At 39.2% G+C, this 27,657-nt stretch overlaps 1 protein-coding gene across 1 annotated transcript in view; it reads left to right on the top strand.

The window, feature by feature from the left end:
* The window catches only part of LOC106088400 (cell adhesion molecule Dscam2), a gene marked incomplete in the record, with an annotated part of 263,277 nt that overhangs the window by 233,931 nt on the left and 1,689 nt on the right, over positions 1-27,657 (top strand). The window contains 5 exon segments of the mRNA XM_059361431.1: positions 2,615-2,930; positions 3,797-3,960; positions 18,111-18,356; positions 24,339-24,659; positions 25,171-25,405. Coding sequence (XP_059217414.1) covers positions 2,615-2,930; positions 3,797-3,960; positions 18,111-18,356; positions 24,339-24,659; positions 25,171-25,405 — 1,282 coding nt within the window.

Below are 27,657 nucleotides of genomic sequence, written 5' to 3'. Positions count from 1 at the left end.
GGCCTTTGACAAGAGAAGCAATATCGAGGGGTGGGCCAAAATGGAATTGAATGCCCTCTTTCTTTATCTTAACTCGACTGGCAAGAGTAAGGGAGCGTTTACGGCTCTAATTAGATCCAATTTCACTTAAGCTGCCCAATCTGCCATCAGAGAAGGAAAAGACGAAATTTCCCCAAAAAGGTCGATATAGTTCAACTTACTTAGTTTATGCTAATCTCTGTGTTTGGGAATAGTACCCCATGAGATTCATTTACTATCTTACTTGGACTGAAGACATTGCAACTTGACGTTGCGGAAGCTACAGATTTGGCGCATTCTGGGCATTCGAACACTACTCGATTTCGTTTGAAACTTAATTAGTGTGGGTGCCCCATTAGGTCCAATCGTTTTTATCTTCCAGGATGGGGGAATACTAATTTCAGCATTTCTTTTGTAACTATATCTAAAAATAAACCGATCTGAACCATATACAACATGGATGTCGAAAAGTTTAACACAAGTCAAATTTCAGTTACATCGGATTCTAAATGCACCTTTTTGGGGCCAAGACCTTAAATCGAGAGATCGGCAGCTATATCCAAACCTATACCGATCTGGGCCAAATTGACGAAGGATGTCGATAGGCCTAAAACAACTCACTGTCCCAAATTTCAGCAAAATCGGATAATAAATGTGGCTTTTATGGGCCTAAGACCCTAAATCTGAGGATCGGTCCATATGGCAGCTATATGCAAATCTGGACCGATCTGGGCCAAATTGACGGAGGATGTTGGGGGGCCTAACACAACTCACTGTCCCAAATTTTAGCAAAATTAGATAATAAATGTGGTTTTTATGCCCCCAAAACCTTAAATCGGAGAATCGGTCTATATGGCACCTATATCCCAATCTGGACCGATCACAGCTAAATTAACGATGAATGTTGAATGGCCTAACACAACTCACTGTACCAAATTTCAGCAAAATCGGATAATAAATGTGGCTTTTATGGGCCTAAGACCCTAAATCAGAGGATCGGTCTATATGGCAGCTATATCCAAATCTGGACCGATCTGGGACAAAATGAAGGAGGATGTCGAAAGGCCTAGTACAACTCACTGTCCCAAATGTCAGCAATATCGAATTATAAATGTGGCTTTTATGGGCGCAAGACCCTAAATCAGAGGATCGGTCTGTATGGCAGCTATATCCAAATTCTAACCGATCTGAGCCAAATTGAAGGAGGATGTCTTAAGGCCTAGTACAACTCACTTTCCCAAATTTCAGCAAAATCGGATAATAAATGTGGCTTTTATGGGCGCAAGACCCTAAATCGGAGGATCGGTCTATATGGCAGCTATATCCAAATCTGGACCGATCTGAGCCAAATTGACGGAGGATGTTGGGGGGCCTAACACAACTCACTGTCTCAAACATTCAGCAACATCGGATAATAAATGTGGTTTTTATTGGCCTAAGACCCTAAATCGGCGGATCGGCCTATATGGGGGCTATATCAAGATATAGTCCGATATAGCCCATCTTCGAACTTAACCTGCTTATGGACAAAAAAAGAATCTGTGCAAAATTTCAGCTCAATATCTCTTTTTTTAAAGACTGTAGCGTGATTTCAACAGACAGACGGACAGACGGACGGACATGTCTAGATCGTCTTAGATTTTTACGCTGACCAAGAATATATATACTTTATAGGGTCGGAAATGGATATTTCGATGTGTTGCAAACGGAATGACAAAATGAATATACCCCCATCCTTCGGTGGTGGGTATAAAAAAGACCATGATTTGCGGATCTGCACCTGGAATGTCCGCACTCTCTATAGAGAAGGTGCAGTATACGCGCTGGCGGATGTATTAGAGAAGCACAAGGCAGACATTACCGCCTTACAGGAAGTGCAATGGACTGGGAATGGCGTCACTACAACCCCAAACGGTGACTAACTATACTGTAGCTGCCATAACACTAGGCATGAATGTGGCTGTGGATTTGTGATTAGTCGGAGACTGAAACACCTTGTCACCAGCTTTACTCCGGTGGATGAGAGGCTAGCCACAATCCGCATAAAAGCCAAATTCTTCAACACCAGCCTTATATGTGCCCATGCCCCGACGGAAGACAAGGTCGAGCAGAAGATCGAGCGCTTGGAATGCCATTCTACGTTTGGCTAGTGGAACAAGTGTTCTGTCATAGCTAATTAAAGTGAAGTAATATAGTGGGCACCAATCGACTTTTGTCTTTCCCTACTTGTTTAAAATTTGTAATGAAGAATATGGTAAATTTCTTTACAAAGATTGTCACAAGGGATTCTCTTAGTGAATCTTGACATTAGTGGTGAATTTTATAGCAATCGGTTCAAATACCTCCTATGTATATATGAATTGCCGATTTTTGAATTTAACTTCCATAGCTTTTGTCAACACATTTCTCATCCTATGTTTTCAAAATTGTGCACAGTGTAGGTGTTAAGTATTAAACATTAGTCACCGACCGACTTTTGCCTTAAATAACATTCTTAAACTATGACTTTATACACGTCTGGGTTGTTGCACCTTAAATATTAAAGTTTGTCATACTTTGACTCATGTCCACAACTTCCGCTTGATTTTCTTTGCAGGTGACATCCGTTGGACCGTTGTGACGTCAGACATTTCAAATGCCGAAGAAAATCGTGAAAATTTAATATTTTGTGAATTCCAACCAGCCAAATGGTATCAACTGCGCATATCCGCTACCAATGATGCTGGCAAAACTATGGAACACTACCATTTTGCCACAACAAATATTGATGGAGTGACCATACCACCACCGCCGGTCTTTCCCTCCGAGAATGACTTGATGAATAATCTGATCTATGGAACAAATCCCACCAATGATGATTGGTTGCCGACATTTATTGTCATTGTGATAATATCGGTGGCCATAATAACGATGTAAGTAACTGGGTGTGTGTGTGTGTGTAAAAGTGGAAGTGAAGTTGGTGATATGAGGGAAAGAATTAGGATAAAATGTTAGTGTACACCTACAATAGCTAAAATTTTAAAACTTTCAATGAGTTTAAGGTCTGCAGAAAAATATTTCCAAGTTAAAGGGATTTTCAACCAAATGTCAAGTTTCTACACTCATCATTACCAGTCACATTTGTCATTAAGTGTTTCCTCAAGATGTTACTTTACTTCTTGACTTTGCAAAAGTTTCGTTGTAAAAATTTCCCACAAGTCTTAATTTAAAATATCTTTAAGATTTGCCATCTACAATACAAACGGATAAGCTGTTGCTACTTAGTTACGGTCAGTGAGATGAAGTTCAGTAAAACGCATCTGAAATTAATCTTCTTTTTCCTTGGACTGTTCATATTAACTAAAGGCAGCAATAAAACACTATGCCATTATGCCAAAGATGAACGGCCGAATTAACTTCTGTATGCCCTGTAATTAGTCTTCTTAGTTTTGCTGCATCTTGGCCACAGTTGTCTTTGCTGGCTGGCTGGCTGGCTGGCAGTTCATCTCAAGATATCCCATTTTTTTCTCGTTTTTTGTCCAGTAATGGAAAAGGAAACTCATCTAATTCTCACGTTTTTAATTATGTGCCATTTTAACCATTTTTTTCTATTTTCTATGTTTAATGTTTTTCTCCCCGTTGTTGGCGTTTCGTGTATCCTGCTTTGTTGGCATATCCTGATGATGGCCATCGTACTATCTGATGATGCCAATGTGTGTCTCTCCCCTCCTTTCAACTCCCTTGGTTGGTGTTAAATGATGTACGTGGGGGCCACTTGCCCATGGACTTAACCCCTCAGAGCTTTAATGATAAAACATCGTCGCACTTTGTGTGGCCCCCTGGCGGAAGGCTATGAGTCGCGCGCCTTACCTGGTGACTACAAAGAGGACCATGACAATCGCCGCAATCAGCAGGTGTATAGTGCTTCACCCGTTAAAACAGTGGACAAAGGCAACGAATCAGGTAAGCTCAGGCTGACTAAAGTTAAGCAGACTAAACGTCAAGACACAAAGAGTAATGATGCAAATGTTGCAAATGCTAAGAAAAAATTGGATTAAATTCCCGCATAACTCGTTACACTACAACGCTATCTACAGTGAGTGAAGTTTATAAATGGAAATGAATTCTCTGTAAATTGTGGCAATGGAATTGAATTAAATCTTTGAGAAGATGAACCAAATTTGACCCAAATGTGTGTTATGGTGGTGGGTCTTTGAATATTTCAAAGAATGTAGTTAGTGGTGCTTTTGTTATAAAGAAAATTTAAGGATTTGAAAAACAAGTTAAAAGGCTGTAAGTTAGGTTGGGCTGAACTTTGGATACCCAACACGGGTAGATCTAAACCGCTTTTCGTAAGAATTCGTTGAAAAATGCACCATTTATCAATCTGAACCAAACTGGCTACGGATGTCAAGGTATCTAAATAACATAACTCACTGTGACAGATTTCAGCAATAGTTGCATAAAAAATGCGCTTTTTATGGGCCCAAGACCCTTAATCGGGAGATAAGTCTATAAGGCAGCTATATTCAAATATAGCCCGATCTTGAGCATACTCAGTACGAAAGTCAGGGAGCCTAAGGCAAACCACATACATAGTCCGATAGAGCTCATCTATGAACTAAACATTCCTATGGACAAAAAAAGAATCTGTGAAATTTTTCATCCAATTTGATTTCAACAGACGGACGGACAGACAGACGGGCGGACGGAAGGATATATGGTGCCAAGACTAAAAATCGTGATATAGACATATATATCCAAATACAGAGCTTATTTGGGCCAAGTTTCAAAAAAATGTGGAAGAGCCTACCACAACTCAGTGTCTTAAATATCCGGGAAATCGGACAATAAATGCGCCTTTTACGGCCCCAAAACCTTAAATCGAGAGACCGGTCTATATGGCAGAATGTCGAAGGGCCTAACACATTTCACTGTCCCAAATTTCGGCGACATCGGACAATAAATGCGCCTTTTATAGCCCCAAAACTTTAAATCGCGAGATCGGTCTATATGGCAGCTATATCCAAATCTGAACCGATCTGGGCCAAATTGACGAAAGATGTCGAAGGGTATAAGACCACTCAATGTCCCAAATTTCAGCAAAATCGGATAATAAATGTGGCTTTTATGAGCCTAAGACCCTAAATCGGAGGATCGGTCTATATGGCAGCTATATCCAAATCTGGACCGATCTGAGCCAAATTGACGAAGGATTTTGAACGGTCTAAGACCACTCACTGTCCCAAATTTCAGCAAAATCGGATAATAAATGTGGCTTTTATTGGCCTAAAACCCTAAATCGGAGGATCGGTCTATATGGCAGCTATATCCAAATCTGAACCGATCTGAGCCAAATTGACGAAAGCTGTCGAAGGGCCTAACACAATTCATTGTCCCAAATTTGGGCAAAATCGGATAATAAATGTGGCTTTTATTGGCCTAAAACCCTAAATCGGAGGATCGGTCTATATGGCAGCTATATCCAAATCTGAACCGATCTGAGCCAAATTGACGAAAGCTGTCGAAGGGCCTAACACAATTCATTGTCCCAAATTTGGGCAAAATCGGATAATAAATGTGGCTTTTATTGGCCTAAAACCCTAAATCGGAGGATCGGTCTATATGGCAGCTATATCCAAATCTGAACCGATCTGAGCCATATTGACGAAGGATGTCGAAGGGTCTAAGACCACTCAATGTCCCAAATTTCAGCAAAATCGGATAATAAATCTGGTTTTTATGGGCCTAAAACCCTAAATCGGAGGATCGGTCTATATGGCAGCTATATCCAAATCTGGACCGATCTGGGCCAAATTGACGAAGGATGTCGAAGGGCCTAACACAACTCACTGTCCCAAAGTTCAGCAAAATCGGATAATAAATTTGGCTTTTATTGGCCTAAGACCGTAAATCGGCGGATCGGTTTATATGGCGGCTATATGAAGATGTAGTCCGATACAGCCTATCTTCCAACTTATCCTGCTTATGGACAAAAAAAGACTCTGTGCAAAATTTCAGCTCAATATCAATTTTTGAAGACTGTAGCGTGATTTCAAGAGACAGACGGACGGACATGGCTAGATCGTCTTAGATTTTTACGCTGATCAAGAATAGGGTCGGAAATGGATATTTTTCCGACCCTATGAAATGACAAAATCAACATACCCCCATCTTTAGGTGGTGGGTATAAAAATGGGTCCAAGTAATTGGGGGGCCGCCCCGACCCCAAAACCCCCAAATTGATTTATTGGGCGATAATGACAATATGGGGCTCGAATGAGAGGTATTCGCGAGTAGATTACGAATATGGTCAGGAGGGAGGTATAGGCTATGTAATTTGTTAATGTTGGAAGGGGCGGACCCTCCCCCATTACCACAAAAACGCCACCCAAAATCAAAAGTTGATCGATAGGGACAATATGGGTATCAAATGAAAGATGTTGAAGAGTAGAAAACGAATTTGGTATGAAAACTTGGGTTCAAGTATCCAAGGGGTAGCCCAAGCCCAAAAACTGCTATAAATAGACATATTGGACTTATATATCAATATAGGACTCAAATGAAAGGCATTCTGGAGTAGACTACGAATATGACATAAAAAACGAGGTCCAAGTAATTGATATTCGCCCCATCCCCGATAAGCTCCCCAAATGGAATACTACTCAATCATAGCTTGGTGAAACTCAAATGATAGGCATTTGAGAGCAGATTAGGAATATGACATTACAATTTGTGTCCAAGAACCTAGGTGATGTTTAACCTCCTAAAATCGCCTCCAATAGGTTATTTGACCTATTAAAACAATGGGGAATCAAGTGATAGATTTTTTTGAGTTGAGTGCGTCATTCAAATTTATGCTCAAGTGGCAGTTGTTACGATTTGCAATTCTATGAAGTGAGTCCTCTTGGTTGTGATGGACACGGTGGCTAAGCCGGCTACTCGTCAGCAAAAGGGCAGATTCTTCCACCAGAGAACACTTCGAAACTGTAACATTAATATTTCGTGTCCAAAATATCATTAATTATCTACGGGATACAGATGAATCGGACTGACAAAGAAAACCCCAAAAAAACAAGACTAATAAACAGATACGATACGTCCTGGTCGATAATCAGTCAGTCGGTTGGAGCCGCCCTCCCCTTCCGCCGTTTAGCAAACCAGCGGCCTTCGTATTGCTCATGGCTCAAAATCTACAGCAATACCCTATCATAGATAACCTAGTCTGAATGTCTACATTATCTCTTGGTCAGATGAAACCAACAGATAAAGCTTTTATTTTCCTTCGTTTTGTTCCCTCTCTTCATGATCAGCTGTTCGCCAACACCCCCCCACATCAACCAAAGAGAAAAACTTACTCCAACATCATTGTTTTAGCATAATCCATCAAAACGAAACTGTCGTACCATGCAATTCAAAAGAGAACATAGTTCTGTTAATTCTTTATTACTCTCTTCACAAACATTGATAAGAGAAAAATAGAAAAAAAAATGTACAAAGAATGAAAAAGAATACTCTTATGAGATTATTAAAAATAAGTGTTATACATTTAATTTCAACAATAAGAGAAAAGAAAAAAAAAAAAAAAAATAATAATAATAAAGAAAGATAACAAAAGTTGTTGTTTATTGCTTAACTCTAAACCTGACTTACCCCTGTTGTAACAGCGCTGTTGTACCCAGGAGAGTATATAAAAAAAAAAAAAAAATCGTAATCTTCGATCTGTTTAGCTTTTTTTTCTTAGTTTCGTCGAACATTAAGGTAGGGAATATAAACTATGTTTGACATATATTTCAAATTAATATATATGTCTATATATATTTTCTTATATAATTATTTAAATATAATTTATACTCGTTATAAGTAGAAAATTTTAAATTCCTGCATGCATTTATTGACAAAATTTTATATATATTTTTTTTTTTTTCTTTTTGTATAAATGATTTTTTTTTTTTGTTTTTTTTTTTTTTCTTATTTATTATCTTTATTTTTCAATTATCATAATTATTCTTTTTAATAGCAAAAAAAAATATTTTTTTTTTTTTATAATTTGGAGAGACAAAAAACTCTGATTTTACATTGGCAGCTTTAAATCATTGCATGGCTCCGAATGCTTAGCTCGCTCTCACTCTGAATAGAAAATTACTTGGCTCTTCGTTTTGGATGATTGGACATATGTGTACCCGTGTGTACTAAAAATGCGAAGTCGTCATAGAGGGTACCAGTTTAAACCGTTAAATATATTGTGATTCTGGAGCAAATGCCTTCTTCTTGATAGTTTTATGTATTTCTGGCAATGAGGCACGAATTGATTCCAAAAACAAAAACAATCACAATTTGGAATCTATAAAGTTGTTGTTGTATATTGACATTTTTAGGTACTTTGGAATTTTATTGTCGTGTTGGATGTTTGGTGGTTTTATCACATTTGTTATAATTTCTGATTTTTATCAATCTTATTGTTGTTTGTTCGAGTTTACAATTTATAACATAATTTCTGATTTTTTTTTTTTCCATTTTTTTTTCACACAGTTTTATCTCTTTTTTTTTTTTTAGTATTAATAGAAAATATTTTTCACAAATTTTTTTATGTTTATACGTGTTTCTTTTTTTTGTTATTTTTGTACAACAAAAAAAAACGTGTTGAAATTATTAAAGTACTTAGATTTCTTTTCAAATTTTTTTTTTTTTGTTATTTTTCTTTCATTTTTAACTATGAGTTTCAAGGTGACACAACTTGATCGATTCACGATCGCTAAGCCAAAAAAAAAAAAAAAAAATGATCTCGGAAGTTTCCTTAGCCAATTCTCTTCTCCTTCTTCTTCTCACTGAACAATAACTATTATCTTAAATCAACATTGTTGTATTCAACATTCTTTGTCATCGTTTGACCGTTAAATTTAATTTAATATTTAATTATTCCTGCATGCAACACGCTCGCACCCGTCGATACTGGGGAACCAGCATGGAACGTGTGCGTAAAAAAAAAAAAAAAAACAAGTTCAAAAGAAAAAAGTACGAAAATCAGCAATCATAGGTATCCGGGTTCAATGTGTGGCATCGACCCACGAACTCAAATAAATATGTCTCTAGCTTCAAACAGCAAATAAGTCCTTACCATGATAAATGCCCATAATCTTTCCATCTTGTCCTGCCAACTTGAACATCGAATTCCCAAGGACATCTAATACTATACATTTAACATGGCTAGGCCCAAGTTTCGCGTTATAACTATCTGTCTTTTTACTATGTTTAAAATTTCTGCGAAAAACCATTTGCCCTTTCTTAAATACCGTTGCTTGTGCCCTCAGATTATAATTCTTAGCAGAACGATCATGTGCAATTCTCAAACTATCGTAAATCTTCTCTCTAATCAATTGCAGTCGATCCTCCTTCTGAACTGTCCGAACGTCTATATCTTTTACCGGCCCAAGACTTCTTATTATGTTATAAGTATTGGCTTGTTGGATCATATTTACACCAAACACGGCATAAAATGGTGACATCCCTATCGAACTATGGTAAGTGCTTCGAAGAGCAAAGGCAACGTCGCTCAGATGTTGGTCCCAATTGCGTTGATCTTTGCCAATAAACGACCTTATCATCTGGAGCACCGATCTGTTGACCCTCTCGGCCGCATTCGACTGCGGGGCATATAGGGCTGTTCTGACGTGTTTCACTTCATATCTCTTTAAAAACTGCTGGAATGTATCCGAAACAAATTGCTTTCCATTGTCGGAATGGATCCATTCGGGTACACCGAACATATGAAAAACCCTTTTCTCCATGAAATTGACAACGTTGATTGCAGTGGCCGCCCGCATAGGTTCCAAAAACACGAATTTACTAAAATGATCAAGGCATACAAATATGAATGTATTACCATCCTTGCTCCGCGGATACGGTCCCATAAAATCAATATATAGCCTCTGAAAAGCTCGTTCGGTTAAGAGTTGTTGACCCATTAGCGGTTTCTTAAAGGCATTTGAGGTTTTATTCGCCTTACAGACGTCGCAAGATTTCACTACCTTCTGTACGTCCTTAGCCATGCTTGGCCAGTAATATTTTTCACGTAGGCGTGACAATGTTTTATGTATACCGCCGTGTCCTGAAGAGGGAGAGAAATGTGCAGCTAATATTAAATTTTCTTGAAGTTCCGTAGGAACCCACAACTTCCAGGTTTTGTCCTCTTCGAGCAAATCTCCAGGATAAAAGCTGGTCCTTTTGTAGATAAAGTTGTCCGAAACGCATAAGTCGGGTATTTTCCCCTCTTCCTTTAGAATATTACTCCGAAGACGAGCGTATTCCTCACTCTCAAAGTATGGGCTTGACAGGTCAACGTCCAGGAGTCTAGAGTCTATCAATATTTCCTCCATATGTATCCTTGATAATGTATCTGCCACTACATTAAGGGAACCTTTGCGATGTTGGATATCGAATTCGAAAGCTTGCAGTTTCAAGCTCCATCTCGCAAGCCTGCCTGACAACTCCGATTGGCTCATCAGCCACTTGAGGCTGGAGTGGTCGGTGATGATGGTAAACGGCAGTCCTTCGATATAGGGACGGAACTTCTTTACGCCCAGAACCGCGGCATAGCATTCAAGTTCCGTCACACTATAATTACGTTGCGCCTTATTCAACTTAGCCGACATATAGGCGATGGGATGCTCGTTGCCATCGTCATCCACTTGGAATAGCACACCTCCAACCCCAAGTGTTGATGCGTCACATTGCACGAAGAACCGACGGCCAAAATCGGGGTTTACTAGGACAGGAGCCGAGGTCAGGCAATCCTTAAGACCCTCAAAGGACTCTGTCGCTTCCTTGGTCAAAGAAAAGTTGCGTATACGGTCCTTCGTCAAACAGTCATGAAGTGGCGCTGCTATAGTCGCATAATCGCGTATGAAACGGCGATACCACCCGCACATACCAAGGAATCGCCGGAGTTGTTTTGGCGTTTTAGGAAGCGGAAAATCCCTTACAGCTTCCACTTTGGCAGTGTCTGTTCGGATACATCCATCTCCAACGACGAATCCTAAATACCGCACCTCCTTCTGGCAAAATTTACTCTTTTCTACATTAATAGTAAGTCCTGCTCCACTCAACAGTAAGGCAACGTCCAGCAACAGCTTCAGGTGCGCATCAAAATCAGCCGATACCACTAGAAGGTCATCGAGGTAGACGAAAACATTCTCCCTGATGGATGCAGGTATAACCTTATCCATCAGGCGGCACATTCGCTGGGCGGCATTGCACAATCCAAAAGGCATAACTGTATATTGGTACAATGGCCGCCCAGGGACTGTGAATGCTGTCTTCTCCCTCGATTTCTCTTCCAGTGGTATTTGCCAGAATGCGTCTTTAAGGTCGATTGCCGAAATAAATTTTGTATCCTGAAGCCTACTGAGTATACCTTCAATATGAGGCAGTGGATATGCATCCTTTATGGTCCTGGCATTCACCTTTCTGGCATCGAGGCATAATCTAATCTTGGACTCCTTACGCACTAAAGTAACTGGAGAACTCCAGCTGCTATTACTTGGCTCAATAACACCTAATGCAAGCATGTCGTCTAGTTTATCGTAAAGGACCTTCTGTATTGCCGGCGATACAGGGTAGTGCCGCTGTTTGATGGGTATGCCTTCGTCTGTCACCTCGATAACATGCTGCTCTAAGTGGGTGCGACCCAAACCTAATACCGCAAATGAAGGAAATTTACCCTTTACCTCAGACAACCGTGTATATTGTTCCTCCGTCAATTGATGCATACCCTTATCTTCAAAATGGATCTCACTAATGGAATTATATGTCGTCTTTAATTCTGAGTTACTCATCCTGTTGGACACTAAAGGTCCTACTACAGACAAATTGAAAGCTCGCCAAAATCCAATACCAAAATAGCATTCCTGTTCCAACTCAGGCACAATTAAAAAATCCAAATCTTTAGTAAGATTGTTCCATAAAACTGGCAAGGTAATAACACCCTCTACGATGACCTGTCCTCCATTAGCTGTCTTCACCGTTTGGTTCTTCAGCTTCAAGACCTGATGTTCTAAACCCCTCAAAAATTCATTTGCATTACGGCCAATACAACAGGCACCGGCACCAGAGTCTAGCAAAGCTACTACCTTCTTACCTCCTACAAGCGTGCTAGCAAAAAATCGGTTATCATCACCCAATGTTACTACTGTTTCTATTATCATTCTCTTCGCTCTTTTTAACATCGTGGCTTTCTTTCTTAATTTTCCAATTTTACGATAATTTCTACTACTAACTTTCAATTCCCCCAAAAAAATCCTTGCTCTAGCTATCTCATACTCTTGTTTTCTAATATGGAGAGGTTTTCTATGCGACAGAATGGGATTCTTCTCCTCCACACGGCCATCACTGTCTCTGGTCATTATAGCTATTGTTGTTGGGGCTCCGGGATTTTGGGGTTCTGGCAGCAGTTTCCCGTCAACTCCGCCACCTGAGCATTTTTTGGGACATATTCGCAAAATGAATCGGACCTTCCACATGAAAAACATTTCATATCGTGAAATGTCGATTTACAGAAATTTTCCTGTTTCAAGTTTTGGGCATTTTTCCGATAAAAATCTCCGGGCATACCGCATGTGAAACAGAGATTCATGTGAAAAGGTGACAAGCAAAAACCGGCACCTACGTCCTTACCGGCAGGTTGCTGAAAAGAGTTACTTGTCGTTGATTTGTGCTGTAAGTCATAAGAGTTACTTGTCGATGGTCTTTGCTGTAAGTCGTAAGATCTAGTAACTGTCTTGGGATTGGAAGAATTTGAACCCGACATATACCCACGCTGTCTTTCTCGAATCGACATAGCCTCGATGTTCAGAATGTCTTCCTCTTCAACCTTCGGATCAAACACATTCAGCTCGCTCACAGGTTTTGGCCTCTGTCTACTGTCCTTCACCAATTTCTCAGCCCGCTTACATTCCCTTTTCAACTCCTTTATAGTCTCCACGGTCGAAGAAAAGATAAGGCTTGCGATATTACTTTTAAGATTTCCTCTTACTATTTGCACTAATTCTTTTTCTGGGATCCTCTTCTGTAAGCGAAATGTTAAATTGTGAATTTCGGTGTAAAAATCCTCAAAGCCTTCTCCAGGTTGTTGTTTTCTGTCCATAATTTCCCGGATTATTTCGTAGTCAGAATCAGCGGATTTAAAATGATTTAACAATTCTCTCTTCAAAGCGAAATAGTCAAAGTTAACCTGATCGGCATGGTCTTCCAAAATCTGCCAGTACCATTTGGCTGCACTTCCCGAAACGAGACAATGAAAGTCACTGAACAATTGGTCGTGCGTCAAATTGTATTGTTGACGCAACTTTTCAATCCGAAAAAGAAAACTTTCCACCGTCATATCACGCCCAATTCCATCAAACTTCACATGCCATCTATCTAAGTCCACTGGCTTTCGATTGTTAAGTTCGCGATGGCTATATGATATACCAAGATTATCTCGATTTCCGGCTTGGTCTTGGTTCCTGTGTCCCTCAGATGTGGAATGTCTTCCTGGAGGGGTTTGATCGCGATTGGTGTTGGTCTCCACTCTCTCTACGTTCTCTCGTCGACAAGATGTCGCATCCCCTGGGGTAGAACTAAAACCCAAATCATCCAAGCGCGGGTCAGTCGACTTATTTTCCACCTCCACTACACGATGGTTAAGAGACTCTACTTCTCCCCGTATTTGACGAAGTTCGGTCATATAGTCATTCATTAGTCTATTTTGATGAGCAATCATGGACATTATCTGCGCCATAGCGTTATCTTGCTGATCTGTACCTGCCGGTACGGCTGCTGCACCTTCTTCATGAGACATGTTGCAAGCTCTTTCTAATTTGCGTGAAAAACTGAGAGATAATTCGTTCGGACCTATAATAATTTCGTCAGTAACCCTTACCACTGAATCGTTACCACCAGATGATGTTCTGCCAAAAATTACTTCGGTACACCTATTCAAATAATCGGTTGGAATGAAATCAACGGGTCTGGGGATGCCGGTATCTATCTGGTTTAAAATCGAGCCCACTACTTGGTTGTCTAAAGCGCGAGAAACACTCCGAGTAATACGCCTATCTTGAGAAATTATACCAGTAAACGGACGTTCCGGAATTTCCTTCCTATCCATATATAGAAATATCCTGATAAAATCGTGAAAAACTTATAAATCTTGTAAAAATCAAAAAAAGAAGAAAAATATGGTCGATGTTTTGGGTGCTGGTCAAAAAGCAAAATCATATTGAAAATTGGGAAACAAAAGAAAACAGAACAATTCACACTCACATGCGGTTCCACACACATCCTTATATTCCATTCTGAAATAAAATAAAAGGGCTGTCCAGAAAACAAAAAAACAAACAAACCCCCTATTAACCCAAGAAACATTCATGCACTCATTAAAGTGTGCACGAAGATTCTTTCAAAAAAACATCCTACAAAGTAAAGTACTCAATTTGGCCAGTTAAACAAACTAACTCCAAAGCAGCACTCTAAGACATAAAATAAGTCCACTAAAGTCATACTAACGACCCGGTTCAGATCCTTAATGCCCTCTAATCGACGTAAGACAATATACTAGTTAAGGTATCCGGTCGTTGGGCGCCATATGTTACGATTTGCAATTCTATGAAGTGAGTCCTCTTGGTTGTGATGGACACGGTGGCTAAGCCGGCTACTCGTCAGCAAAAGGGCAGATTCTTCCACCAGAGAACACTTCGAAACTGTAACATTAATATTTCGTGTCCAAAATATCATTAATTATCTACGGGATACAGATGAATCGGACTGACAAAGAAAACCCCAAAAAAACAAGACTAATAAACAGATACGATACGTCCTGGTCGATAATCAGTCAGTCGGTTGGAGCCGCCCTCCCCTTCCGCCGTTTAGCAAACCAGCGGCCTTCGTATTGCTCATGGCTCAAAATCTACAGCAATACCCTATCATAGATAACCTAGTCTGAATGTCTACATTATCTCTTGGTCAGATGAAACCAACAGATAAAGCTTTTATTTTCCTTCGTTTTGTTCCCTCTCTTCATGATCAGCTGTTCGCCAACACCCCCCCACATCAACCAAAGAGAAAAACTTACTCCAACATCATTGTTTTAGCATAATCCATCAAAACGAAACTGTCGTACCATGCAATTCAAAAGAGAACATAGTTCTGTTAATTCTTTATTACTCTCTTCACAAACATTGATAAGAGAAAAATAGAAAAAAAAATGTACAAAGAATGAAAAAGAATACTCTTATGAGATTATTAAAAATAAGTGTTATACATTTAATTTCAACAATAAGAGAAAAGAAAAAAAAAAAAAAAAATAATAATAATAAAGAAAGATAACAAAAGTTGTTGTTTATTGCTTAACTCTAAACCTGACTTACCCCTGTTGTAACAGCGCTGTTGTACCCAGGAGAGTATATAAAAAAAAAAAAAAAATCGTAATCTTCGATCTGTTTAGCTTTTTTTTCTTAGTTTCGTCGAACATTAAGGTAGGGAATATAAACTATGTTTGACATATATTTCAAATTAATATATATGTCTATATATATTTTCTTATATAATTATTTAAATATAATTTATACTCGTTATAAGTAGAAAATTTTAAATTCCTGCATGCATTTATTGACAAAATTTTATATATATTTTTTTTTTTTTCTTTTTGTATAAATGATTTTTTTTTTTTGTTTTTTTTTTTTTTCTTATTTATTATCTTTATTTTTCAATTATCATAATTATTCTTTTTAATAGCAAAAAAAAATATTTTTTTTTTTTTATAATTTGGAGAGACAAAAAACTCTGATTTTACATTGGCAGCTTTAAATCATTGCATGGCTCCGAATGCTTAGCTCGCTCTCACTCTGAATAGAAAATTACTTGGCTCTTCGTTTTGGATGATTGGACATATGTGTACCCGTGTGTACTAAAAATGCGAAGTCGTCATAGAGGGTACCAGTTTAAACCGTTAAATATATTGTGATTCTGGAGCAAATGCCTTCTTCTTGATAGTTTTATGTATTTCTGGCAATGAGGCACGAATTGATTCCAAAAACAAAAACAATCACAATTTGGAATCTATAAAGTTGTTGTTGTATATTGACATTTTTAGGTACTTTGGAATTTTATTGTCGTGTTGGATGTTTGGTGGTTTTATCACATTTGTTATAATTTCTGATTTTTATCAATCTTATTGTTGTTTGTTCGAGTTTACAATTTATAACATAATTTCTGATTTTTTTTTTTTCCATTTTTTTTTCACACAGTTTTATCTCTTTTTTTTTTTTTTAGTATTAATAGAAAATATTTTTCACAAATTTTTTTATGTTTATACGTGTTTCTTTTTTTTGTTATTTTTGTACAACAAAAAAAAACGTGTTGAAATTATTAAAGTACTTAGATTTCTTTTCAAATTTTTTTTTTTTTGTTATTTTTCTTTCATTTTTAACTATGAGTTTCAAGGTGACACAACTTGATCGATTCACGATCGCTAAGCCAAAAAAAAAAAAAAAAAATGATCTCGGAAGTTTCCTTAGCCAATTCTCTTCTCCTTCTTCTTCTCACTGAACAATAACTATTATCTTAAATCAACATTGTTGTATTCAACATTCTTTGTCATCGTTTGACCGTTAAATTTAATTTAATATTTAATTATTCCTGCATGCAACACAGTGTGGCGCATAAGCCTCATATAGACGCACTCCACCAAACGGCTGTATACACCAATCATGACAATATGAGGTTAAATTAAAGGTGTAAGTTTGTGTACTGCGGACCACCTCACCCCAAAAAAGTCGATCAATTATTGGGTTGCCCAAAAAGTAATTGCGGATTTTTTAAAAGAAAGTAAATGCATTTTTAATAAAACTTAGAGTGAACTTTAATCAAATATACTTTTTTTACACTTTTTTTCTAAAGCAAGCTAAAAGTAGCAGCTGATAACTGACAGAAGAAAGAATGCAATTACAGAGTCACAAGCTGTGAAAAAAATTTTTCAACGCCGACTATATGAAAAATCCGCAATTACTTTTTGGGCAACCCAATATAATGACCTAAAGGGACACTGTGTCATTTAATTAATGTGTAGGCCGCCATAGCCCCGAAATTATAACATTCAGCGTGAAAGCAGAAGTTGCAAACCTTAACGATAAGGTTGTTTAATTTGGGGAAATATTCAAATAATTTGGTAAATTTTCAACTGACTTAACGAAATTTTCCATACATGGTTCTTATATAGTCGGCTCCACCCGACTTTTCAGTAAAAGAGTTGAGGTAGATTTTAAATAGAATGTTGTGTGGTCTTCTAAACCATTTTCCCCCTCAATACTAAAATTTTCTTCATGAATATATCAACGTCAAATTTGTGAGCCATATTTACGTATTCCCTTTCAATATTAAAGTTGTTTGTAAGTTTATAAGGCTGAAGTTCCCCCCAATCTAATGCCGGCATGTGTTGCAACGGAAACGGAAACCAATCAATATGTTGCCAGACATTAATGCTTTTTAATAAACTTCAATCACTGTACGAGAAAAATGTTAGACAAAACCACATATTCATCACACAAATACATTTACAAACAAACACACAAAGACTAAAAAGCACAGAGTGAGGGGAGGGGAAACATGATGTATAAACGATATAAAACCACATACAATTCATATAATAAACTGCAACTCTTTTTTTTTCGTGGTCCAGGAAGAAACCAAACAAAAAAAAAAAAACGTGCCAGACCCAGTGATCACGTAGCCCTTACTAAATCTTTTTTCATCTTTTTTTTTTCTCTATCTCCCGCTCGTGCTGCCCGCTGCTGTTGATTCTGCTGCTTTTGGCAATATGCTTCTCTTTATACGGTATATGATTTTGTTTTTTAATGGCACTCTTTTTTGTGTGATGCCCTCCTCAATGGTTGCCGTTGGATGGATGTTGTCTGTTGATGCTACTGCCATGTTTATTATAATGCTGTACGTTTGCGGCGTGTTCGCCCCTCTCAACAAAAAAAAAATAAAATCTCTGGCATGGTGGCAAACTAAAATCCAACTACTCTACAACTGTCCCTCGACAATAACAAAAAAACCCCCCAAAAAATCTGAAACAGAAATGTACGAGATCTCACCATATGCCACATTTAGTGTGAATGGTGGCCGCACCGGAGCACCAGCCAAAACCCCAACCAGAGGTGTGGCAGCCTCTCCCATGGACTATACAATGCAATTCAAAACATTTGGCCATCCCGAAGGAGAGAATCTAAATGCCACAGCATATCCTTTGTTGCCATCCTCCGGATTTGGACACGTTAAATCGAAATCATCGTGGCACAAACAACGCTACTACAACACCGATGGTAAGTGTGCAAGAAAACAGAATTTCACCAATTAGTTATAGAATTTTTGTGTTGAAGGTAGGTAACAAAGGAAAAATGGGTAAATACGGTGTTAACATGGGGCGGGGAAGGGAAAAAATTTCTTTGATACTGTATTGCAGTGATGGGCACGTTAACTCTTGGACGCCAGAGGACGCAGAGCCCAAGAGTAAAATACGATATATGATGGCGATCGGTTGACGATAACCGGTGCCGACACAGTGCACAGTGGGATAGAATCGAAAAAAAAATTTGTAAAAAGCTTGCTGTTCGAAAACGGGAAAAGATTTCTCTTTGAAATTTTAAATGAGAAGAGTTGAGGTATTAATAACATCAAATGCAATTATTTATACCTTTTAACTTCCAAATTGCATATATTTTAACTCGATAACCGGATATGGACCCTCTTTGCGGCAAAGAAAATTTTATGACCAATCCAAATCATGCTTTAAGATGAAAACAAAACCACAAATGGCTTAAAAAACCCAAAGAAAGTTTATCTTGGCCAAAATTAAAAAAAAAAATTTGGCATTAAGTTCGGCCGTGCCGAATACCGGATACCCACCACATTTCGTCATAATCCGGTGAAAAATGCATGATTTATGCCTCCACAGCAGCTATATCGAAATATGGTCCGTTTTGGACCACACTCGGCACAGACGTTGAGTGGTCTCATAAGTACAAGTCATTGTTCACTTTTGTAGAGCAAAATGCTGCTTTTTTTGGTAGCTGTAGCCAAATATAGACCGATCTGAACCATATACGACACGGATGTCGAAAAGCCTAACATATGTCACTGTGTCCAATTTCAGAGAAATCGGACTATAAATGCGACTTTTATGGGCCATGGCTTTAAACCGAGAGATCGGTCTATATCGCAACTATATCCAAAGCTGGACTAATCTAGGCCGAATTGAAGAAATATATCGAAGGGCCTAACACAACTCACTCTCCCGATTTTCGGCGACATCGGACAATAAATCCGCCTTTTGTGGGCAAAAGACCTTAAATGGAGATATAGGTCTATATGGCAGCTATATCCAAATCTGGATCGATCTGGGCCAAACTAACGAAGGATGTTGAAGAACCTACCACAACTCAATGTCCCAAATTTCGGCGACATCGGACAATAGATCCGCCTTTTATGGGCCCAAGACCTTAAATCGAGAGATCGGTCTATATGGCAGCTATATCCAAATCTAAGCCGATCAGAGCCAAATTGCGGAAAGATATCGAGGGCCCTAACACAACTCACTGTCCAAAATTTCGGCGACATCGGATAATAAATCCGCCTTTTATGGGCCAAAGACCTTTAATCGAGATATCGGTCGATATGGCAGCTATATCCAAATCTGAACCGATCTGAGTCAAACTTAAGAAGGATGTTAAAGAACCTGACACAACTCACTGTCCAAAATTACTGCGACATCGGACAATAAATCCGCCTTTTACGGGCCCATAACCTCAAATCGAGAGACCAGTCCATATGGCAGTTAAAATCAATTATGTTCTGATCAGGACCATTTTTGGTTCGGATATTTACGGGCCTTATAATACTCACTGTTCTTGAGTTTCAGCAAAGTTAGGTGATAAATAAGCCTGTTATAGGCTTAAGATCCTAAGTCGACAGATCGGTTTATATGGCAGCTTTATCCAAATATAGTCCTATGTGGCCCATTCCATAGCTGCGTATGAAATAAATACGAGTCTACGCAAAATTTCAACTCAATATCTCAATTTTTAAAGAGTGTAGCGTGATTATAAGCGACAGACACACGGACGGACGGACAGACTCATGTACATTAAATCTAGAATTTTACAACGATCCAAAATACATTCACTTTGTAGGGTCGGAAATGGATATTTCGATGTGTTACAAGGTCAGGTTAGGTAAGTTTGAAAAGTCAGTGCAGATATTAATCCGCCCCATGCCAATTTGAACATAAACCTAAGCCAGTAATCGGATTGTTGTGTGCTCTAAAAACTAGAAAGTAACCTCGGAAAAGAAAATTTTATCTTAGGTATTCCGTGCTACTTAGAAAATCCTTTATTGTTTTCAATACCACTCCCCTATGTTGGCTCATGTCTGGTATCGTGTGTCCACCTAAGTACCGGGGTCTGTTGGCCGCGAAAGCCGGGCAATGACATAGGAAGTCTCATCATCTTCCCCACATGCCGTACTCATTTCACTTTCCGCACCGATTTTGCATAAGTGAGCTCGTAGTCCTATGTGTCCTGTAATGACACCAAAAGCTATACTGACCTCCTTCTTACTTCGATTCAATAGTAGCCCCGTCCTCTCACGACCGGATCACCCCATAGCATTTTCTCCTTCCTACCGGCTGCTTGGCTGTTCCATAGTGTTTTATGCGCATTTGTCGCCCATGCCCTAAAATCGGATTGCGTCGACCCTAAAGGCTTTGGGCTTACCAAGTTTATCGACGAACATTTTCTTGCCTTCACTGCCAAGTCATCTGCCCTTTAATTCCCTCTTACTCGATTGTAGCCCGGCACCCAAACGATGCGGATTGTGTTTTCTTCAGAGAAGGCGTTAACCTCCTTCTTACACTACCAGAATGTTCGTGACCCTTCTGGTTGTTATTGCCCGAAGGCTTTTCGACTCGAAAGGCTTTGGGCCTACTAAGTTTATCAAGGAAAATTGTCTGGCCTTCAGGGCCAAGTCATCTGACCTTTCATTGCCTCTTACTCGGTTGTAGCCCGGCGCCCAAACGATACGGATTATGCTATCCTCAGAGAAGGCGTTAATCTCCTTCTTACACTACCAGACTGTTAGTGACCCTTTTGGTTGTTATTGCCCAAAGGCTTTTCGACCCGAAAGGCTTTTGGCTTACCAAGTTTATCGATGAAAATTCTCTGGCCTTCACTGCCAAGTCGTCTGCCCTTTCATTCCCCCTTATTCCGTTATAGCCCGGCACCCAAACGATGCGGATTGTGTTATCCTCAGAGAAGGCGTTAATCTCCTTCTTACACTGCCAGACTGTTCGTGACCTTACCCTTCTGGTTGTTATTGCCCTTATGGTCATTTTACTGCCTGTAAAGATGTTCATACTCGACTTCCACGCGTTAGCACCACACCACCTCACGCATTCCCTGATCTCCCGGATCTCCGCTGAAGGACTATATATGGTCAAGCAATCAAAAATAGGAGGAGAAGGTCCACGCCCTAAAATCGGATAGCGCCGACCCGAAATGCATTGGGCCTACCAAGTATATCGACTAAAATTCTCTTGCCTTCACTGCCAAAGTCGTCTTCCTTTTCATTCCTCTTTACTCCGTTATGGCCCGGCACCCAAACGATCCCGATTGTGTTATCCTCAGAGAAGGCGTTAATCTCCTTCTTACACTGCCAGACTGTTCGTAACCTTACCTTCTGGTTGTTATTACCCTTATGGACATTTTACTGTCTGTAAAGATGTTCATACTCGACATCCACATGTTAGCACCACACCACCTCACGTATTCCGTGATCGCCCGGATCTCCGACTGAAGTACTATGTTTTGGTCAGGCAGTCTAAACAAGGAGGAGGGACCACCGTAGCGCAGAGGTTAGCATGTCCGCCTATGACCCTGAACGCCTGGGTTCAAATCAGTGGGTTCAATGTCAGTGGTGGCTATCACCTCTTAATGCTGGCGACATTTATGAGGTACTATGCCATGTAAAAACTTCTATTCAAAGAGGTGTCGCACTGCGGCACTTGAATCGGACTGCACTCATTGATATGTGAGAAGTTCGCCCCTGTTCCTTAATGGAATGTTCATGGGCAAAATTTGTTTGTATGCTGGCAACATTTGTGAGGTACTATGTCATGTAAAACTTTTCTCCAAGGAGGTGTCGCACTGCGGTACGCCATTCGGACTCGGCTATAAAAAGGAGGCCCCTTATCACTGAGCTTAAACTTGAATCGGACTGCACTCATTGATATGTGAGAAGTTTGCCCCTGTTTCTTAGTGGAATGTTCATGGGCAAAATTTGTAATTTGTAGTCTAAAACAGTTCTCAGTCCATGGGTTATCAATGTAGACCCACAGACCCACTCTGTCCCCCAGCTTTGTTCCATCCGTATAACATGATCTTCCAGATGTGTTTACTAGGGTTCAGTCAGTCCAAGACTGTGCCGCTGGCAGCAGTGCTTCGCACTCGACCTTAATGGATCACAGCCGAAAAACAGAGTGAAGCCTGGGGGTCTACATTGAGAACCCAGGGACTGAGATCTTTTTTAGGCTGCCCGACCATAATACGGTCCTGCAGGCGGAGATCCGGGCGATCACGGAATGCGTGAACTGATGTGGTGGTAGCGCAAGGACGTCATGTGTGAACATCTTTACCGACAGTAAAATTGCCATAAGGGCAATAATAAACCAGGATGGTAAGGTCACTAACAGTCTTGCAGTGTAAGAAGGAGATTAACGCCTTCTCTGAGGATGGCACAATCCGCATTGGTTGTGTGTCGGGCCATAACGGGGGGGAAATGAAAGGGCAGAAGATTAGGCGGTGAAGGCCAGAGGACTGCCGTCAATAAACTTGGTTAACCCGAAGCCTTTCGGGTCGACGCAGTCCGAGTTAAGGGAGTGGGAGACGAATGCGCATGCAACATTGTGGAACAGCGTTACGGTCGTTAGGATGGCGAAAATCCTATGGGGGATCCAGATCGTGAAAAGACGAGACTATTACTGAAAGGAAGCAAGAAGGAGGTCAGTATAGCCGATTACTGGCTTACGTATCAGAACGGTGTGGCAAGTGATAGCAAGTGATAGGGCAAGTGATTCGGCAAGTGATAGGGCATGCAGGGAAGATGATGAGACGTTGGAGCATTTCCTTTTTCATAGCCCGGCTTTCTCGTCCAACAGATACCGGCACTTAGGTGAAGACGCAATATCAGACATGAACCAACTTAGGGGAGTGGCACTAAAAACAATTTAGGATTTTGTAAGTAGCATGGAATTCCTAACTTAAAATTGTCATTTTATACCCTCCACCATAGGATGGGGGTATACTAATTTCTTCCTTTTTTTTTGCAGCAGCTCGAAATATGCGTCTAAGACCCCATAATGTATATATATTCTTGATCGTCATGTCATTTTAAGTCGATCTGGCCATGTCCGTCCGTCTGTCAGTCCATCCGTCCGTCTGTCTGTCGAAAGCACGCTAACTTTCGAAGGAGTAAAGGTAGCCACTTGAAATTTTGCATAAATATTTTTTATTAGTGTAGGTCTGTTGGGATTGTAAATGGACCAAATCGGTCCATGTTTTGATATAGCTGCCATATAAACTGATCTTGGGTCTTGACTTCTTGAGCCTCTAGAGGGCGCAATTTTTTTCCGATTGGAATGAAATTTTGCACGACGTGTTTTGTTATGACATCTAACAACTGTGTCAAGTATGGTTCAAATCGGTCCATAACCTGTTATAGCTGCCATATAAACCGATCTTGGGTCTTGACTTCTTGAGCCTCAATAGGGCGCAATTCTTATCCGATTGCAATGAAATTTTGCACGACGTGTTAAGTTATGATATCCAACATCTGTGTCAAGGTTCTCTCTTTTCAATCTAACCTAAGGCAGTAGAAGCTACAATGTTGGTCCGATCTATACAAAATTTAGCATCATTCGCTTTATTTGACATTTCAGTACATGTGCAAAATTATTGGGTTGCCCAAAAAGTAATTGCGGATATTTCATACAGTAATTAAAATTGGTCCTGATTTTTCCGATATGGCTTTTTAAGCCTGTAGAAAGCCACAATTTTTGTCCTATTCTAATAATAGCTTACAAGTTTCCATGATTTCTCATAGAAAATGGAGTGACATAACTGCATCCTTTACCACTAGATAAACTCGTTAAAAACATGGAAAATCTCTTAACCTATTAATGTCCATTCCTCAATTTGTCTTTCCTTTCCTTCTGTTTCACTTTTTTCGTCCAATTAAATTTCCATTTTATTTAGATGAATCTACGCTCAGCAAGTCAATGACCATGGCCATTGGTTCTCAGACCAGTGGGCATACGAAGAAATCGTCGCGTGGCGATGGCGGTGGACGTGGTGGTGGCAATAAAAGCAACAGCAGCAGCAGTGGCATAGGTGGTGGCGGCAGCAGTGGTGGTGGTGGTGGTGGAGGAGGAGGCGCCAATGGTGGTCACACCAATGGCAGTGGCCATTGTGAGTCCGAATCGGACACCAGTATTAGTCCAAGTACTGAATTTTCAAATATGCCTACTTATAGAGTTCCTTGTAAGTCACGCAACAGTGATGGTCGTAGTGGAGTAGGTGTGTAAACACAAGCAACAACACCAACACACGACACTAAAGAAAAAAAAAAAATGAAAATAAAAAACTCACAAATAAGGCACAGTAGTTGAGAGAAAAGAAAAATTTTCACAAAATTCCAAAAAACAATTTAAAATTTTAGAGTACACCTATTCGCAATTTTGATTGACAGAGTTTTTAATTTTTTTTTTAATAAAATTTTTTAGACTTCATATTTTTTAATTTAGCTTTTACCAAATTTTAGAAAATATTTGAGGAAAAATATTATTCATATTAGTTTTATTTGAAACTAATAGCCATAGATGTTAGAACTTCTTGAATTACATACTAAATTCTTGACTTTAAAACTTTGACTTTTTTTGTCTTAGAGAAATGTCAAAAATATTTCTAAAAAATTTTTTTCTAACAATCACCCATTTTTCCAACCACTGTGCCCCCATTAGCTTTTCCATAATAATTATGATATGCATTATTGTATTATTTTGCTTTTCCTTTTAACATTTTCCAACAGATATGTTTCGACCAGATTCATCTACAGAATCCAATAACGACCAATCGTCGCCCATCGACCGGCGCATGAATGGCCAGAGATATGGCAAAGACATGTCATCGTCAAGTGACAACAACAAACGAAGTGCAGGTGGTGCCGGTGCTGGACATCGCAATCGCAAACATCATCATCAACAGCAGCAGATTAATGCAAAGGATTCGCTCGATAGACGCTTATGCCCAGGCAGTAACAACAGGTAGTTCAGGTACCTAAACCCCAAACTCCAAACAAAATTATGAAAGAAAAAATAAATGTCCAATTTATGAGTCAAAATGCATTGGCATTAACTTGAGAAACAAAATTGAAAAAAGATTAAAAATAAAATATCGCAAAATCTTACGGATGTTTGGGTCATTTCAAAATTTTGTAATTAAAAGTGCATGTGCATGTCATTATTATAACATTTTTATATGAAACTTTAAAGAAATAGAAATGTAAAGAGAATTTAATTTTATGCAGGAATAAAGGAGGCATTTAAATGACAGTATATTAAGTTAAATCATATTCGAAATTTTATAAATAAATAAAAAACAAGTAAAAAGGCGCAATGACCGAACTTTGGATACCCACCACCTGGGGTATAAATGTAAACCACCTTTTGTCATAATCCGTGGAAAACTGCATAAGTTATGCCTTCATAGCAACTATACAGAAATATCGTCTGAATTGTATCTAATTCGACACAGAAAATGGGTGATCTAATAAGTACAAGTCATTGTTCAATTTTGGTACCTATTTTCAAATATAGACCGATCTGAACCATAAACGACACGGTTTTCGGAAAGCCTAACATAAGTCACTGTGTCAAACTTAGGCAAAATCGAATTATAAATGCGTTTTTTATGGGACCAAGACTTTAAATCGAGAGATCGTTCTATATGGCAGCCTTTATTCAAATCTAAACCGATCTAATCCAAATTGAAGAAGGATGTTGAAAGCCCTAACACAACCTACTGTCCCAAATATTGGCGAAATCGGACAACAAATGCGCCTATTATGGACCCAAAACCTTAAATATTGCTGCCATATAAACCTATCTCCCGATTAGACTCCTTGAGCTTATCATTTTCCCATTTGGCAGTCTTTAATCAAATACAGCGGCCCTATAAACCGATCTCTCGATTTAAGGTTTTGGGCCTTTTATGGGCGCATTTATTGTCCGATTTCGCCAAAATTTGCGATAGTGAGTTGTGTTAGGGCCTTCGACATCTTTGTTTAGTTGGGCTCAGATCGGTTCTGAGCATCTGGAGGTAGTAATTATTACTCGATTTGCCAGACATTTTGGAGATGGTATTTTTTTAAATCGTTCAATAGCTACGACAAGTACAGTCCATATCGGTTAAAAACTTGAAAGATCTTATTTATATTTGAAACAGTCATTCAAGGTACTTGACAAATGCGATCCATGGTATAGGGTGTGTAAGATTCGTCTGTGCCGAACTTAGCATGCTTTTCTTGTCATCTGTTAAGATGTCAACTTTTGAGACCACCCGCGTACTTAATTTGTATGACTATGGGCCGCACATCTAGAATAGTCTAGTCCCGACCGATCTTTCGATTTGGGGTCTTAGGCCCATAAAACACGCATTTATTGTCCGATGTCGCCGAAATTTGGGACAGTGAGTTAAGTTAAGCTCCTTGACATACTTGACATTATCGCACAGATCGGTCCAGATTTGGATATATCTGCCATACAGACCGATCTCTCGGTTTTAGGTTTTGGGGCCATAAAAAGTGAATTTTTTGTCCGATGTTGCCGAAATTGTGGACAAAGAGTTAAGTTAAGCCCCTTCACATATTTCCGCTTTGGGACATAAGGTATGAGTTTTGCACCGGATTTTGACGAAAGGTGGTTTACATATATACCCGAGGTGGTGGGTATCCAAAGTTCGGCCCGGCCGAACTTAACGCCTTTTCACTTGTTCTCTTCTTTAGCTGTTATGTATGTATATCGCCCGATTTTTACCTCTAGAGACACAGCAAGAAAATTTTTTTTACCAAACTTGCCAAAATTTTGCACAACACTTCTCGACGAGTACCACATTATCAAATTTTGGGCAATTTGCAATAATGTTGTCATTTGTGAGACGTTGTTATTACAGTTTGAACATATTTGCTTGAAATATAATGCGGATTGTTTAATAACCCATCTGAAAACACCCGGCGGGGTCTATCAAAATTGGTTCAGAATGCGACATAGCTCCCACTTTGTACCTAAAGGGTAGGTGTAGGGTGTTATAAAATCGCCACCGCCTGACTTTTGCCTTACCTTACTGGTTTTATTTGCGTCTTCATTTTGCTTCTTTTTTTTTAGTTAACTTAGTACTAGTATGCATTATATGTGTTATGGGTACGTGGTAGCGTATACTTATTATATCTCCATATTGAGGTTTGCATATATCATACGCCACACTGGATATTTTGTACCAATGAAATATCCAAAGAAAT

Source organism: Stomoxys calcitrans, chromosome 2, assembly GCF_963082655.1.
Source record: "Stomoxys calcitrans chromosome 2, idStoCalc2.1, whole genome shotgun sequence".
Lineage (NCBI taxonomy): Eukaryota > Metazoa > Arthropoda > Insecta > Diptera > Muscidae > Stomoxys > Stomoxys calcitrans.
This window is presented reverse-complemented; position numbering and strand designations above follow the sequence as displayed.